The 15652-nt window shown below is 39.9% G+C and overlaps 2 protein-coding genes across 3 annotated transcripts; both read left to right on the top strand.

Moving 5' to 3' along the window:
• The first annotated feature begins 104 nt into the window (after positions 1-104).
• On the top strand, positions 105-6537 carry btc (betacellulin, epidermal growth factor family member). Of its 2 annotated transcripts, none has more exons than XM_039780619.1 (5): positions 105-911; positions 1737-1844; positions 3837-3954; positions 4162-4308; positions 5287-6537. In XM_039780619.1, exons 1-5 carry the CDS (start codon positions 872-874, stop codon positions 5432-5434), a joined length of 561 nt encoding a protein of 186 aa, XP_039636553.1. In that variant the 5' UTR covers positions 105-871; the 3' UTR covers positions 5435-6537. The 2 variants fall into 2 exon arrangements, with proteins under 2 accessions (XP_039636553.1, XP_039636551.1); XM_039780617.1 differs by having other exon boundaries at positions 113-911; positions 3834-3954.
• A 6506-nt stretch (positions 6538-13043) lies between these two features.
• On the top strand, positions 13044-14593 carry rxfp3 (relaxin family peptide receptor 3). The gene has a single exon (XM_039780341.1). The coding sequence runs from the start codon at positions 13253-13255 to the stop codon at positions 14468-14470; it is 1218 nt and encodes a 405-aa protein (XP_039636275.1). The 5' UTR covers positions 13044-13252; the 3' UTR covers positions 14471-14593.
• Positions 14594-15652: the final 1059 nt, after the last annotated feature.

The raw sequence follows: 15652 nt of genomic DNA, 5'->3' as shown, positions 1-15652 counted from the left end.
TCACTAATGCATTAATGTGTAAGCAGCACACTGTAGTACTTGGCCGAGTTGGAGCTAAGTAATTCTACAGCTGTCAGAAAAAATGCAGTAAAGTAGAAAGTGCAATACTTCCTTCTGAAATCTAGCATGAAAGAAGCATGAAATGAAATACTAAGTAAAGTACAAGTATAAGCTATGTGAACTTTCACATTCAACTTTCTTCCAGTTGATTCATACCCTGCAGGAATCAGTCTAAACCAACAAGAAGTCCAGATGTTGCAGCACTGTGTTTCAGTGTCTGATTTTAGACCAGTCAACCTGCCAAACTCAGATCATATGCATGTTTCTCCAAAAGACAACACAATGGGAACTACAAATGAAGTGCTTTGCTTGAACTGGCTGTTGTTTATTGTCAATGAGTTTTTCCGCCTGTTGCTTCATTCTTAAGAAAAGGAAAGTAAAGCCAGGGATGAAGGTGCAATTGTTCTTTGAAGAGGAAATAACCTGAATAGCTTGAATGGAGTCATATTCTCCTTTAAAGGTGTGGGCGGGGAGTAGAGAGTTGGGTTTCAGTGCCACCCCTTTTTTTCTATTCTCACACACACTGTAGTGCCTTCCAGTCACAGTCCAGAGAGACACTTTAGGCTGTGTGTGTGTGTGTATGTGTGTATGTGCTTTGGTCATAGACTCAAGCTTTCCCTGGATGACTATGAACCGAACTGCCATCAATGAAGGACCACAAAACGACACACCACTGGGAAACTTCCACAGCTTGTCTACACCTTTTACCAAGGTCATTGACCTCTGAGAAAGACGTGATCCACTTTCATCTCTATTGGCCAATGATACTGAACTTCCATGTATCAGATGAGCGCTTTTATCAAGTGAGAAGATGGCCAAGGTGTACAGACTCTATGTAGGGATAGTAACAGGTAAGATTTGTTTTATCCTGTTCACCTTCCCTACTTATTAACTGTAAACAAAAGACTGGTTTTAATATAATCTCAGACATCCGTCATTAGAGTGATGTTGACATATTATTATTTTTTAAGTGTTACTAGTGATAATTTTCTTCTCAAGGGACTTAGATAGAGTTACAATTGCATTGTATGAGTTACTATAATTATATTTGTTTTGGTTGTTGGCACACCTTTTCATCATCCATGTGCCTTCAAAGTAATGCAGGTTTGATGACAGTGCTCTTCCTACTGAGCTATTTTTGTACAGTAGACGTCAGTGTTGGTTAATGATTAAATTAATACACCAACAACATATTCCCTGTGATTAGTAGCCTAGCCATTGTCACAACAGGATTTCCTAATGTAGAATTAAATATAGATGTATAGAGTTACACAGTCTGGTAAACTTTATGTCTGCTCTAAGAGTTAATATGTATTTGTTTAGATCAGTAACAAGTGTGTGTGTGTGTGTGTGTGTGTGTGTGTGTGTGTGTGTGTGTGTGTGTGTGTGTGTGTGTGTGTGTGTGTGTGTGTGTGTGTGTGTGAGTGAGAGCGAGAGACAGAGGTGGGCGTAAACGAGAGAAATCTCCTACCATATAAGGCAGGCTGACATCAGAGCTATTCTTTAATAACTTTTTTTAAAATGATGTTAATGTATTTTTCCTTTATGTGGAATGTGGTCACAAATTGGTTAACATGTTTGCACAGTTGTGCACATGCATACTTTATGCATCTGTTTGTTGTGAGTGTGTACGTGCATGTGTGTGATCGGCGGTTTATTTGTGTTTCTGGCTGCAGCTCTGGCCTTATGCAAATACTCCCTGGCAGAATGGAATACCACAGAGGAGACTGCCAATCGAACTGTGTCTGATTGTCATCACCATGGCAACAGAGACAATTGCACAGGTAGATATGGACAAGAGGTGAGGGGGGCAGGGCCCTTCACGATGTCATAAATGGTTGCTGTGAAGTTTTAAGGTGGAGATTTCAATGGAAGTATGAGCTAAGCACAGATGTAGATATAAACATGCACCTACTGTATAGAAACACTTAACAGGAAAACACAAGGCAGTTAATTGTGGAGGAGACATATTCCAGGCTGTCCAGAGAGCACAGGAGTAGTTAAAACAGTTGTTAGCACTTCTCTGTGTCTTTGAAAAATGCATAAACTATTGGGTAAACTAGCTGAGTATTTGTTCAAGTCAGATAAGTATTTCGTTCAATTACATCAAATGTACAAATTAAATTCCTTAAAAAGTATTTTAGTCTTTGTTTGATGTAACTGCATCGAATGAGAAAACAACAATATGTTTCTACTACAACAAGTGAGGAGTTAGGAGCTTCATCCAAATTAACTTTAAAAAAAATTGTTTAACATTTACCCATGTCTGTAGGCTAAATCTGAAGCTAATAGCAAAAATGCTTAGCAATAACACTGGAAACATCACTCAACTTCCTCTAAAGCCACAACTTGTCATTTTGTACAGATTGATGAGATATAACATGTCAACATTAGCTAGCTTTCATAGCCTAGACGTTTTTATTCATTTTCAGGCGAGCCATTTCCCTAATCAAGTTAAGCTAACTCAACCCACTCCAAAATCACATGTCATTTTTACACAATGATCTTTGTATAGATTAAACAAAGGAGATTTAGTTAGTTTATGTGCTGGTGGACATTTTTACTCATTTTCCAGGCTTGCTGTTTCCCCCATTAAACTAAGCTAACCAAGTTCAGCTGGCATTAGATTCATATTCAGCGAGCAGACATTAGAGTGGCATCAATCATCTCATAAGCTAACACCTGTCAAGAATGCAAATAAACATATTTTCCTAACTATTCCTTTGAACTTTGTAACTGAATAATTTCCTTTTCAACAGGTATGACAGCAAGCTGCACAGTATTCTTGTACAAGCTCATTTAAAAGATAATGAGCCGTAAAGATAGCGGCAGCCTGTGGTATAAAGCATTTGTAACCGGGGAGCAGACGTTTAGCATTATGGCCACTAGCAGCTGTTTTAGGGTGTGTTTTGTGGAGCAAGAGCGAGAAGAGCGCGAAGAGATAGATGGGGAGAATGGGAATTGTAGTGTGTAACTTTATCCCACCTTAGCATGTGTATCATTTAGTAAGGATTGTAATAATTGAAACATGTGGTTAACGAGACCTTGATGACACTAGGCTTTTCCTGGCAATGATTAATCAGGCCTCCTCTCTGGATCATGTTGCAAACAGTCTATTTATATGATCAAGCCACCATGCCAGAAGTGAGGGTGTAAGTCAAAGAAGCAAGCTGACAGAACGTGACACAGTTACAGAAATAGTTCAACATTTTAAATAAGCTTTTTGGCTTTCTTTACAAGAAAAAGATTGATGCCACCCTAAATGTCTGTTTCCTCAACATGAAGCCTAAGCCAGCGGTTGGTTAGTTTAGCTTATTTTAACAGGGGAAACCGCTAGAAAGAAATAAAAATGTCTATAGCACCTAAGCTAGCTAATTGACATGTTATCTTATTTGTTTGGTTGTTGTGGTTTTGGAGTGAGTTGAGTGATGATGAAGACTGGAAACTGGAGAAAACAGCTGGTCTATATTATAACGTTTAAATTAGCTAGCTTTAGAAGTGCTAGCCGGTAGATTTAGTTACATTCAGACACAGCGGTTTCATGTTTCCTCTTTATGCTAAGCTAAGCGGCCGCTGGCTATAGCCTTGTATTGACAGACATCATAGTGGTATTGATCTTCTTATCTAACGCTCAGCAAAAAAAGGGAAAAGGCCCAAAATATATATTACTTTGAACACAATATTAGAAATTCATACCTTTCACTGTTCATAAGTTTGCAAACTTTAACAGATGATGAAAACTATTTTTAAATGTTGCCATTTAATTTCTCCAGCAGACACAATAGATACAGGGCAGTGGGCTGGCCACTTCTCAAAATGTCCAGAGGAACTTACAAACTACTGCATCCATGGGGAGTGTCGTTACATTGAAGAGCAGAATGCACCGTCCTGCAGGTGAGAGACGTCTACTGTAAAAAGATGGAGATAATGGTGAACGAGAAAGCGTTACTGTAAAAAGGAATACGAATAAGACATTCCAGCCTCCATAATTAAAAGTTAGGAGCTTGACAGAGGAAAATATCAAGGATGAAGGAGGCAGTAGAGTTGTTTCATTGTCTGTTCCTTAAAGGAAATGAAAACAATTTTTTTTCTTTGTCTCAGGTGTCAGCATGGTTACATTGGCGGCAGGTGTGAATATCTGGACCTAGACTGGCGGATAGGAGAGAAACGACAAATCATAATTGCCTGCATCATAGCGGGGCTCGTTTTTCTCATTCTTGTCATTGTATTTATCTGCATTTGTTCACAGTAAGCTTTTGTGCTTGTGGGACAGAAAAATGTGACTTATCAATGTATAAAAAGTACTTAAAAGAAAACTTCAGCATTTGGGGAAATACACATATTCGCACTCTCATGCCTGTAAAAGATGTAGTTGGAGCCAGGAGACAGTTATCTTAGCTTAGCTTAAAGAGAAATGGGGGAAAACACCTAGTCCTGTCCAAAGTTAATAAAATCCACCTACCAGCACCTCCGAAACTCACCAGTTGACCCGTTATATCTCGATCTCATTCTGTACAAAAATTCAAAATATTTAATTTGTGAATAATTCATTTCAACATTTTCATTGAAACACTATCCTGAAATTTACTTAAACATAAAAACATGAGACTCTCCTTTGTTTTTGTTCCCTTTGTTTCTGAGTAATCCGGTTTTGTCTCTCATGGCATGGCGAAAGGGTCTAATACTACATTACCCTTAAGCGTCAGCCAGTGTTGCCATGGAGAAGAGGCCAGTCAGACTCAGACACACGAATCAGCACGGTAGCAAATTCCAAATTTGTGAACAAGACATTGTGTCATAGCTGTCAAATTCATAAAAAATGACCCAGAATACAAAAGCAAATGGATATAAACTGCAGATTGTACAGCATAATATTTGTCTTTCACCATTTGTTAACAGTGCTTCTGTGTTTTTGTATGTATTAAACAAACAAAAAGATATAATGTGTTAATTAGTGAGCTTTAGAGGTGTTGGTAGGTGGATTTTCTGACCTTTAGACAGAGCCAGGTTAGCTATTGCCCCGTGCTTTCAGTCTTTATGCTCACTTTAGCTAACCGGCTGCTGGCTCTAGCTTCACATTTAGTGAACAGATATAAGAGTGGTATTAATCTTCATGTATTTCCCAGTGTTGACATGCTCATTTAAAATGGAAGCATGATTTTTGAACTGGTTTTGCTATTACTGCTGCATATGCATGATGTGATAACATATTTACATCTCTGTCAGTCGTAGGTGCAGATTGTGTTGGCGGAGGGGAAGACGGAGGGAAGAACCAAGGGACGGGACAGAAAAGCTGAGCATGATGGATACCAGCACGGCACACACAACCTTAATGGTAGACTCAACAGAGCCACTACACACCGACACTGTATGAGAAGTGTGTGCGACCACAAGTCTGGGAATTGTTTAGATATGAGGGATTGTTGTCCTTCATGTGACAGCTGCTGCCTTTTGTCTAACAGTGACAGTAGGGTGCCATAGGAGGTCCCTCTGTGCCGGACAGGCCTGAGGCCTGCTCAAAAGAGGAGGGACATTTCTGGATAAAAACTGTGATAGATCAAGCAGGAGAACAGTAGTTTGCATCCTCTTCTGAAAGGGCAGCCTTGTCTGAAACTTTGATGAAGCTTCAGAACATAGAAGAAGAGGAACACAAGTTGGAAAGAAGTGATCAGCTGATTGTGTGTTGGCAAGGACACTTTTTTTTCCAATGCTGTGGAGCAACAGACACTTAGCACGGCTGAGTGCACAGCACTAAATCAGTTGTTGCTATGTTGGAAAAAGCTTTGACACCAGCTGGCAGCCACTGATAACAGTTGATCAGGGTATTGTACAACACAGGAAACACAGAAAAATGAGAGGAAAGGGACTGTGTAAAGATGCACTCCATTGTCTCGTACTGTAAATAACTCATTAAATGTAAAGAAATATGCAATTATTATAAGTACGAGGAGCTACACAATACTGTTCCAGTATGCTGTATCTTTGTCTCATGTTGTTTCTACTTTGTATGCTGGTAAACTATTGATCTACATCACAAAATCAACAGTTATTATCATTTATTCATCTTTTGACATGTCTCTGTGTAAACTAACACACAGAATAATGTTACTTATCAACATTAGCAATGCAAGAAGAGCCTTCCATATACTAAAATGCCGCAGTTCTGGACTCCAGGGTTGGAGGAGGACAAGGAGAACTTGTGGTGGAGGCTTTTTTGAACTGTATATGTGGAGCCGAGCAGCCTCCAAGCTACAGAGGCAGAACAGCCAAGCCTGTGTGTGGAGGCTCAACTGAGGTGAAAGTGCTCCACTGTACTAGTCAGTTTCCACTGGCAGCCTTTCACTGTTTTTTTTTAAACGTGTATCTGTACGTGTATTACCTCTGCATCTAAATGTAGAATGAAGAGAATTAGGGCAGAGTCAGTGAAGTCTGCGCCTACTGTCTATATGCCAACTATTAATAAATATGCCTACTGTATATTTGCTGTCCATTTAAATTATTTCAACGCAAAAGAGTGTTTTAATAGAAGAGTTAAGTGTTGATTTCTAAGAAATTACTCAACGTGCCCTCAGTCTGTAGACTGTTTTGATCTCATCACCGACCGATAAGGTGAAGTTCACAAGACCACTGCTGACTTGTACAAACCTCTACTGTTACCCTTGTTCCAGTTTCAATTTTAAACTTTTAATCAAATACATGCAATATTTACACTATTACTTGCACTATTGTGCAAGGCATGCTCAGATTAAGTTACAATTATATTCCCCTTCATATGATTATACTTTGGGTACAGTTTTATTTTGTTGTTGTGTTGCTAGGTGCTTTGTTACAAGCTAGAGTCAGCAGTGTAGTGTGCAGGATTCCAGTGTAAGGGTGTGAACATAATACAATATCATCCTGTGTGTCATAATGTGATTTAAAGGGATACTTTGCTGACTAGAATCCAGGTCTGTATCATCTTTGTGTGGCAGTGTTTATGTCACAGGAGGGAAGCCAAACACCATTCATCTAAATATACTGCCCACACTGCCATGACAGAGCTGGATTTAAATCAGCAAAATATCTGTTTAATCCTGTTGGCAAAAGATAATTACCTTGTATCTGACTTTGTCCTTGGATCTAACACTTGTTTCAAATGGCATTCTTTAAAAATAAGTTAATATCAATGATGTTTCTGTCTGTCACATCCAATATATGATATGATTTAAAGGTATGAGATCGATAGCATCACAATGAAAAGTGGGTGACTAGGGGACAGCTGTGGACATTCACAGTATGTAAGGAAGATACAGTAATTTAAAGGAATAGTTTGACATTTTGGGAGCTACGCTTAGTTTCTGTCTTGCTGAATGCCAATGAGAAGATCAACATCACTCTCGTTACTGATTTGCTGGCTATAGCTTCATATTTACCACACAGACATGACAGTGGTATTAATCTTATCATCTAATATTCAGCAAAAAACAAAGAGAATACATTTATTTCCCAGAAGGTCGAACTTCATTGTCAAGGGGTATATACCTGCTAGCTGTTGCTTTATTTTTCAAGGTTTCAGTGTTGGGTTAAGAATGATTTTTAATCCCTTTCGAAAATCTCTTTGAGAATAGTTTCGGGCACAGTCTGCTCGAATTGAATCCTATAAAAAACAGACTTGGCTACATGTGTTTTGCAATGTGTCAACCTTCATAGATTTTACAGAGGCAGAGACCTGACGTGTGCTTGGCTTCTGTTCGTGAATTGCTTTGTTTCAAAATTCCTGCAAGACTGAGCTCATTTCAAAATATATACAAGGGCAACAATGAGGATAAGTATGAGGGGAATTGATTAACATGCACTGAAACCACTGAAAACACTGCCACAAAGTGATACAACATTTTTCTCATAACTGCTAACATCAGCCTGCAGTTTTGCACTCTGCTCTGTTTACAATGGAAGTGTCCTGTCCTGTGTGCCAGGCTGTCTTCAAAAGAATGGCAGCTGAGGAATGCTGCAGTTTCTATATAAAGGGTGTGTCTGCAAGTTGATAAGAAAGACAGATACTGGCCAAACTGTAGTAGATGTTTGATTTGGTGTGGAGACGCCGTAGAAATCTCTTTCATAAATTCGTAGTGTGATCTTGAAAGTCCTTAAACGACCCCATGAGACAAATAGTGGACATTAGACCTTGGATGAAGTGTAGATGTGATGTGATTCAATACAGTTTTCACACCGAGAGCTTGGAGCTCCATCTGTTCTCCTCTGGTATGTGTGCAAACTGGCTCCAACAGCTGTGCTATGTCTACCAAACAGTTTGACTAGAAGACACTGCACCACACAGGGTTTGCCCAGGCTGTGTTATATCTATCTACAATCTATAGTCAGATTCAATAACTTAAGAATAGACTCACTTAATTTGATTAAAGTGCCCATATTATGAAAAAAACACTTTTTCTGGGATTTGGGGTGTTCTTTTGTGTCTCTGGTGCTTCCACACACATACAAACTTTGAAAAAAATCCATCCATGCTGTTTTGAGTGAGATACGGTTTCTGAATGTGTCCTGCTTTCAGTCTCCTAGTGAGCTGTTCAAAATCGGCCTCGGACTGTGACGTCACAGTCCGAAATGAGCTGGCTAACCACAACCGTTAGCTCGTAGCGTTAGCCAGCTAACGCTAACGCTAACGTTAGCATGCTACGTCATTCTCAATAGCAAAGCACTGCTACAACACACACAAGTTCACCATAATCTACAAAAGAACTACTTACATGTGCGCCCTCATTTAGAAGTCTCCCAGCTAATCCTGCCTTGCAACTGACCAAAGTTGGAGAAACAGGCTTTCTTTTACTGTCTCTAGAGTTAGCTAGCTGACATGCTCTACATCTGAGCTACTGCGCATGTGCGAGTGCAATCAAAGATAGTACAGAAGAAGAAGATGAAAGGAGGTCTCACTCTGTAGCTAAAACAGAAACCAGGTGAAAAGAGGATCTGCAGCAGTGAGAGAGAGAGCTGTGCAGTACAACAACAATATGGTGTTTTTTGAAAATTAAACCATGTAAACCTATTCTGGTACAACCTTAAAATACAGTTATGAACCTGAAAATGAGCATAATATGGGTGCTTTAAGTTACTATGGGTGTAGCAGCCCTTGGAACCGAAATGAAGAGAAGTCTCGAAAACGGGTGCAATAACGTTTATTGCCGCTCTTCCAGCACCGTGAAACTAAAGGATATGATACAAATAAGAGCAAGTAAATAAATTACAAATACAGTGCATGGGTTTATGCAAAATATTAACTTGACGCTCAAATGATAAATGCAATAGGCTACAGTAAAGCCAATGTTCACATTAAATTCACAAGTTGCTGACCCGTGTTAACTCATAACCCAAGAAACATTGCAAATATAATTTAACACTTTGCATTACAAGTTCACTTGAACAACTGAACATGTTAAATAAGAGTCATTTAAGGATTCCATAACTCGCTCCACTTCCCAAGGGTGCAAAGCTAGCAGTCTACTTAGCTGTCCATTAGCCACTTGCAGGTAGTTCACCGACAGACTTAACACGAGCATATACGTTCAAAGGGTAATCTGAAGCGAGGACATACAAATAAGCTTCAGTAAGACAATGAAAAATGTTGAGTTTACATGTTGTATAGTACATGTGGTGTATGTTTTAAGCAAGAGAGCGAAAAAGTAACGGCTCTCGTCTAGCAAGGTTTGCTGCGCGCTGCTATGTTTTTCCTTTTTTTGCAGCTTCCTCCTGTTCCGTGTGATTTCAAAATAAAGGTCTCTTAAACTGTTTGTGTTATTTCAAAATAAAAGTATTTTAAACTATGGTCACTTACAATGGGAGACAGTTTTGTGGGGAGAAAATATTGTGTAAGGTTTGGAAAGAGATTCTGGGAAGGGTACACAAGGATTTTCAACGATGTCTCCCCTATCTGTGACATATGTCATCAGGCTCCTGCAAACCCTATATATATATATGTGCTCTGGCTCCTCTGTTCATCCATCCTCTGTCTGAGCTACTGGGCCGAAGCTTGACCCTTACTTTTTCGGTGCTCTTTTTGGGGTGTCAGCCTCTTAACCCTCTTTCTCTTTATCACAAAGGAATGCAATCGCCTTCACTACTTTACTGGCTAGGAGACTGATGCTGACGAGGTGAAAATCTTCTGCACCCTCGTCTCATACACTTTGGATTTGAGAAGTGCTTCCCAAAGATGGAGGAAATAAGACTCTACAAGGAAGGTCCAGTGCATTTGTCGAGGTCTGGGGCCCCTTTTTTAAGTACATCAAGAATACAAAATTTTCAGATATTCCAACCTAATTTATTTTGGAGGGGTAGGGTGTAGCAAGGGGAGTTTTTTGTGTTTTTATTTTGTTTCATGTGGGTTTGGGTTTTGTTTGTGCATTAATGTGCTGTGAAACATCCTCATTATGTGTGTGTGTGTGTGTGTGTGTGTGTGTGTGTGTGTGTGTGTGTGTGTGTGTGTGTGTGTGTGTGTGTGTGTGTGTGTGTGTGTGTGTGTGTGTGTGTGTGTGTGTGTGTGTGTGTGTGTGTGTGTGTGTTTGTTCCGGGTCTAGCAGGGGCCGACTTCTTCATAAATAGTCTTTGTTCCTTGATGGCACATTATAAAAGGCGAATGTATTTGTCTATTTGTCAAATGTTGTATAATCCTGCAGAATACAGAACCCAATAAAAAGTGTGTTGTATCGAATCAATGTGTGCAGTTTTTGTAGTTTTCATTAACAACACTGGAGGTCAGCAGAACACCTATCACAACTTCGAAAATACTGAACATGAACTGAACACTGAATCAATGATGGAATGTAACAAACCACAATTTGAAGGTACTTTTACTTGAATATGTCCAATTTATGCTTCGCTATACTTCTACTCCACTATATTTCAGAGGGTAATTTTGTACTTTTTAATCTGACAGATATAGTTCCTAATTACTTTGCTGATTAAAAGGTTATAGAAACCTAAAATGAGCATATTAATTATGACGCATTGTTACACAGTAAATTTAATTACCCAAAAGTATATAAAATTGTTTGAATTAGTTCCACCTGAACCAGGTAAGACATTAGATTTAGATGTATTTATTTAAAAGGGACAACGCACATTAATCAACATGAGTACAGAGTCCAACATGTAAATGTGCCAGATTTAGCCATACAGGCTAATTTTCATCTACAGTCCCTAGCATGTTGATGGCTTAAATTACAATTACAATTCTGCTAATATGTTAATGTTTATTTAAATGCTTGCATAATGAGTAATTTAACTTTTGATACTTGAAGTGAATGTTACTGTACTTTTATTAAAGACATATTTTGAATGCAGGACTTTTACCTTTACCAGGGTATTTTCACTCTGTGGTATTTTTGCTGAATGTTACTGTACTTTTATTGAAGTAAAATTTTGAATGCAGGACTTTTACTTTTAACAGAATATTTTCACTCTGTGGTATTTTTACTTTTAAGTAAGTAAAGAAATATGTCTTCAGGGTTTAATATTTCAGAAACAAACGTTATTCTGATGCTCCCATGCCAGTACTGTGATCTGACTTCTATTAGCACACTTCTATTAGTTTATTGTTATTAGTAGCCGGGAGTAGCAACATTGTCATAATCAGATTCATGTGAACCAATAACATTTTAATCATAAAGATTTTAGTAGGCTAGGTGGGTAAATGCAGTGTGGATTCTGCAGCTATCATTCTCCCTCTCTAAATCCATCCACTTCCTGACATGAGCTGTCAAGATATCCTCCAAAACAGGGATCAGGAAACCATCAGTGGAAAGGCATGTCGTTGTGATTGGAACAGATACCAGCTAAAGCAGAGATTATTGTTCCTGTCACAGACATTGCAACGCTTCACAGGGAATCTGACATAATAATTTCTGCAGATTTGTGGTATATATTCCCAAAGCAAAGGGTAAAGCATTTAGTGAAGGAATATAACATATGTTATATTAATTTCATTTTGACTCCCACTAATAGAAAGGAATCAGGGACCAAACAAATCAGGATGGATGAAGTTCATGTCCTGCTGGTCTTCTCAAATGAAACTACAGTATAAAGCATGATGAATATAGAAAAAAACCTCATGTGTCAGCTCAGATATTCTTTTTATATGGTTTTGATTTGCAGCCTCGCCTATGCAGACCGCATTTATACTTAAAAAGGTTTAACCAACATGAAGACCAGGAGCTGTATGGGAGCAAGCAATTTTAAAGCTGAGAAAATCAATCAGAGCTTTTTCAGCGGCTTCATCAAGGGTTGAAGTGGAAGGTTTCAGACTGGCCAAGTCCATCTTAAACCTTATTGAGCATGCATTTCAACTACTGATGCATGTGCAAAAAGTTGTACAAAGCCTTTTGTGGCTCCAGAGGAAGCTGGGACTTTAGCCACTACCTTATAATATTCATAACAGATTCTCTACACTTTACATTTTTGTTTCATAGTTTCTGTCATTATGAGCATGTATTCTGTGTACATCCTTGAAGATTTTTTTTGTTTTACATGTTCAAGATAAAGTATAAACAAATAATTACTTATGCAGTATGAAATGTGTGTGTGTGTGTGTGTGTGTGTGTGTGTTTGTGTGTGTGGTGTGTGTGTGTGTGTGTGTGTGTGTGTGCGTGCGTGTGTGTGTGTGTGTGTGTGTGTGTGTGTGTGTGTGTGTGTGTGAGAGAGAGAGAGAAAAAAAAAAAAAAAAAAAAAAAAAAAAAAAAAAAAAAAAAAAGTGATGGTAAATCTATATCGATGTTAGAGAAATCTCCAATGCGTAAAGTACGCTTGTAATGTAATTCCACAGTCGACTCAAGAAGGTTTGCATATGAAAACAAATACAATTCACAATTGTTTTTATACCCAACTCAAGAAGATACATTTTCTACGTTTTGGATTCTTGGTTTCCAAATGCCATCGAATCAGAACCAAGGACAGCGCCAGATTGCTGCGTCAGGACGCGTTTTCAGTTGGAGAGCTGAGAAGCACAGAGAAAAATCTCAGAGCAATACGGCAACCTAATGACAAGCTCTGTCACACATCACGGATACACAGCTACTTTTCAGTTATTTTGTTTTTGTTTCGATTCACAGAAAACAGTGTTTGTGTATATTTTATTTAAGTAACATGCAAACTGGCTTTGGATCTATACGCATGACTTAGAGAAACATCCTTAGCGATTAAAGTTAAAATGTCTGGAGACACTAACTACGAAGGCTCAGCAGGGATTGTCTCTGCTGCAAACTTCAACCTGAGCTGCATTTTTAACACGACCAACCGCTCCGACGGAGACTTCCACCTGTCAGACTTCAAGAAAACAGATTATGTGGGAGACGGCGCTGCTGTTGTGAGGATAATCATCTCTGTCATTTACTCGCTGGTTTGCGCGCTGGGTCTGGTTGGGAATTTACTAGTGCTGTACTTGATGAAGTCCAAACAGGTGTGGAAAAAGTCCTCCATCAACCTTTTCGTAACTTGTTTGGCGGTTACGGACTTCCAGTTCGTCCTTACTCTGCCGTTCTGGGCGGTGGAAAACGCGCTGGACTTTACGTGGCTTTTCGGCAAAGCGATGTGCAAGATTGTCTCCTATGTGACGGCTATGAACATGTATGCCAGCGTGTTTTTCCTGACTGCTATGAGCGTGGCGAGGTACTGGTCGCTCGCCTCTGCGCTCAAGTGCAGGCGGCGGCGGCGGCCACACTGCTGCTCCGCGCGGTGCATCACCGTTTTCATCTGGTTTGCCGCTGTCTCCGCCGCTCTGCCGCACGCAGTTTTCTCCACGACGGTGACCGTTTCCAGTGAGGACTTGTGTCTTGTCAAATTCCCGGAAACTAACGGAACGGCGCAGTTTTGGCTGGGACTGTATCATTCTCAGAAAGTGTTGCTGGGTTTTATGTTGCCGCTGGGCATCATCTCAGCCTGCTATCTGCTCCTTTTGCGCTCCATCACCTCCAAAAACATCAACACCTCGAGCGCCAAACGACGCGCCAAGGTCACCAAGTCTGTCACCATCGTGGTTTTATCCTTTTTCCTCTGCTGGCTGCCCAACCAGGCGCTGACAGCCTGGGGCATCCTCATCAAACTCAATGTGGTTCATTTCAGTTATGAGTACTACACCACGCAGGTGTACGTCTTCCCCGTGTCCGTGTGCCTGGCGCACTCCAACAGCTGCCTGAACCCCATTCTGTACTGCCTGATGAGGCGGGAGTTCAGGAAAGCGCTAAAAAAACTCTTCTGGCGGATGACTTCTCCGACTATAAGGCCGTTCACAGCCACCACAAAGCCAGCGATGGACGAGCAAAGGCACCAGGTCCAGGCCAATGCGCCCGAGGAGCCCGCTGTGGTGTTTTATCCTCCCGGGGCTGTTGTGTACAATGACGGGCGAGATCTGCCGCAAAACAGCACGTAGTGCCACAGTGACAGTTAAAACATTTTTGGGATTGTTTGTATTATGCATTTATGTTAATTGCTCCATCAGGAAAGCTGTAAGTTCAAGTCGGATCTGCATTATTAAAAAGGCGAGAAAAGAACAGAAGCTGATATGACTGACATGTTACTTGCGTCTGTGATTTTCTATTTTGCTGCTCTTAAAAAAAAGGCACACGCATTTCTCTCTTTCTACAAAGAAAGAAGATATACTTTACACTGAATGTGCGAAGTCTGTCCAAAAATGTCACAATAGCCTATGTAGGCCTATAGGCTATTCCATTGTGCATCAACAATAAGACACTTGCCGATCCGTAGCAAGGAAGTCAGAGGGGTTATCTCGCATTCTTCGCACTTGTGTTACATTTATTCAAAATGGTAACTAAGTCTGATAAACAAAACAAAAAAGTCAGCACCAAATACTTATTCTTTTTTCACAATACCTTTAAATAAGGTAGGCTACAATTTAACAGCAGCTAAAAATTAAGTCAGAGATGGATGCCTGGTTAAGTTGACCCCCAACAGCCAGATATTACTACACAGTTTGTAGCTGGAAGTACATGTCGTCTTGAATAGATGTTTTGTTGTTGTTTTATGAAAACTGCACTGGTAAGATGTTTTAACTCCCAGATTTAATAGAAAATACAGGATTTAATTAGGATCTGGATTTCATCTCCTGCTGCCTCCAAGTATGTGATATAATAGGCTTTGGTGTGTGTGTGTGTGTGTGTGTGTGTGTGTTGTGTGTGTGTGTGTTTTTTTGTGTGTGTGTGTGTGTGTTGTGTGTGTGTGTGTGTGTGTGTGTGTGTGTGTGTGTCACTGATGGGAATGCAGCAGACTGGCAACCCCATTATAACCGAGATAAAAACCATATTTATTTTTTAATTAAGCAGCTAAAAGCAAAGGGACTTTATACACATACTGACAGGCTAATCTAGTAACAAATACATGGCTAATTGCACCAGGACCTGGGTATTGAATTGGTACACCAGATGTCACGTCATGTGGATGTTTAATGCATCAGCCACAGTGTGCAATCTCTCTCTCTCTCTCTCTCTCTCTCTCACACACACACACACACACACACACACACACACACACACACACACACACACACACACACACACACACACACACACACACACACACACACAAGTGTGGGGGG

This window comes from Perca fluviatilis, chromosome 17 (assembly GCF_010015445.1).
Source record: "Perca fluviatilis chromosome 17, GENO_Pfluv_1.0, whole genome shotgun sequence".
Classification (NCBI taxonomy): domain Eukaryota; kingdom Metazoa; phylum Chordata; class Actinopteri; order Perciformes; family Percidae; genus Perca; species Perca fluviatilis.
Note: the sequence above shows the minus strand (reverse complement) of the source record. Positions and strands in the feature narration are given on the sequence as shown.

Bases quoted from the DNA above. Each gene is read 5' to 3' on its own strand.
- btc (XM_039780617.1), top strand. From the start codon at position 872: ATGGCCAAGGTGTACAGACTCTATGTAGGGATAGTAACAG. The intron at 1,845-3,833 runs GTAGATATGGAC...TAATTTCTCCAG, and splicing joins CAACAGAGACAATTGCACAG to CAGACACAATAGATACAGGG. The intron at 3,955-4,161 runs GTGAGAGACGTC...TCTTTGTCTCAG, and splicing joins CAGAATGCACCGTCCTGCAG to GTGTCAGCATGGTTACATTG.
- rxfp3 (XM_039780341.1), top strand. From the start codon at position 13,253: ATGTCTGGAGACACTAACTACGAAGGCTCAGCAGGGATTGTCTCTGCT.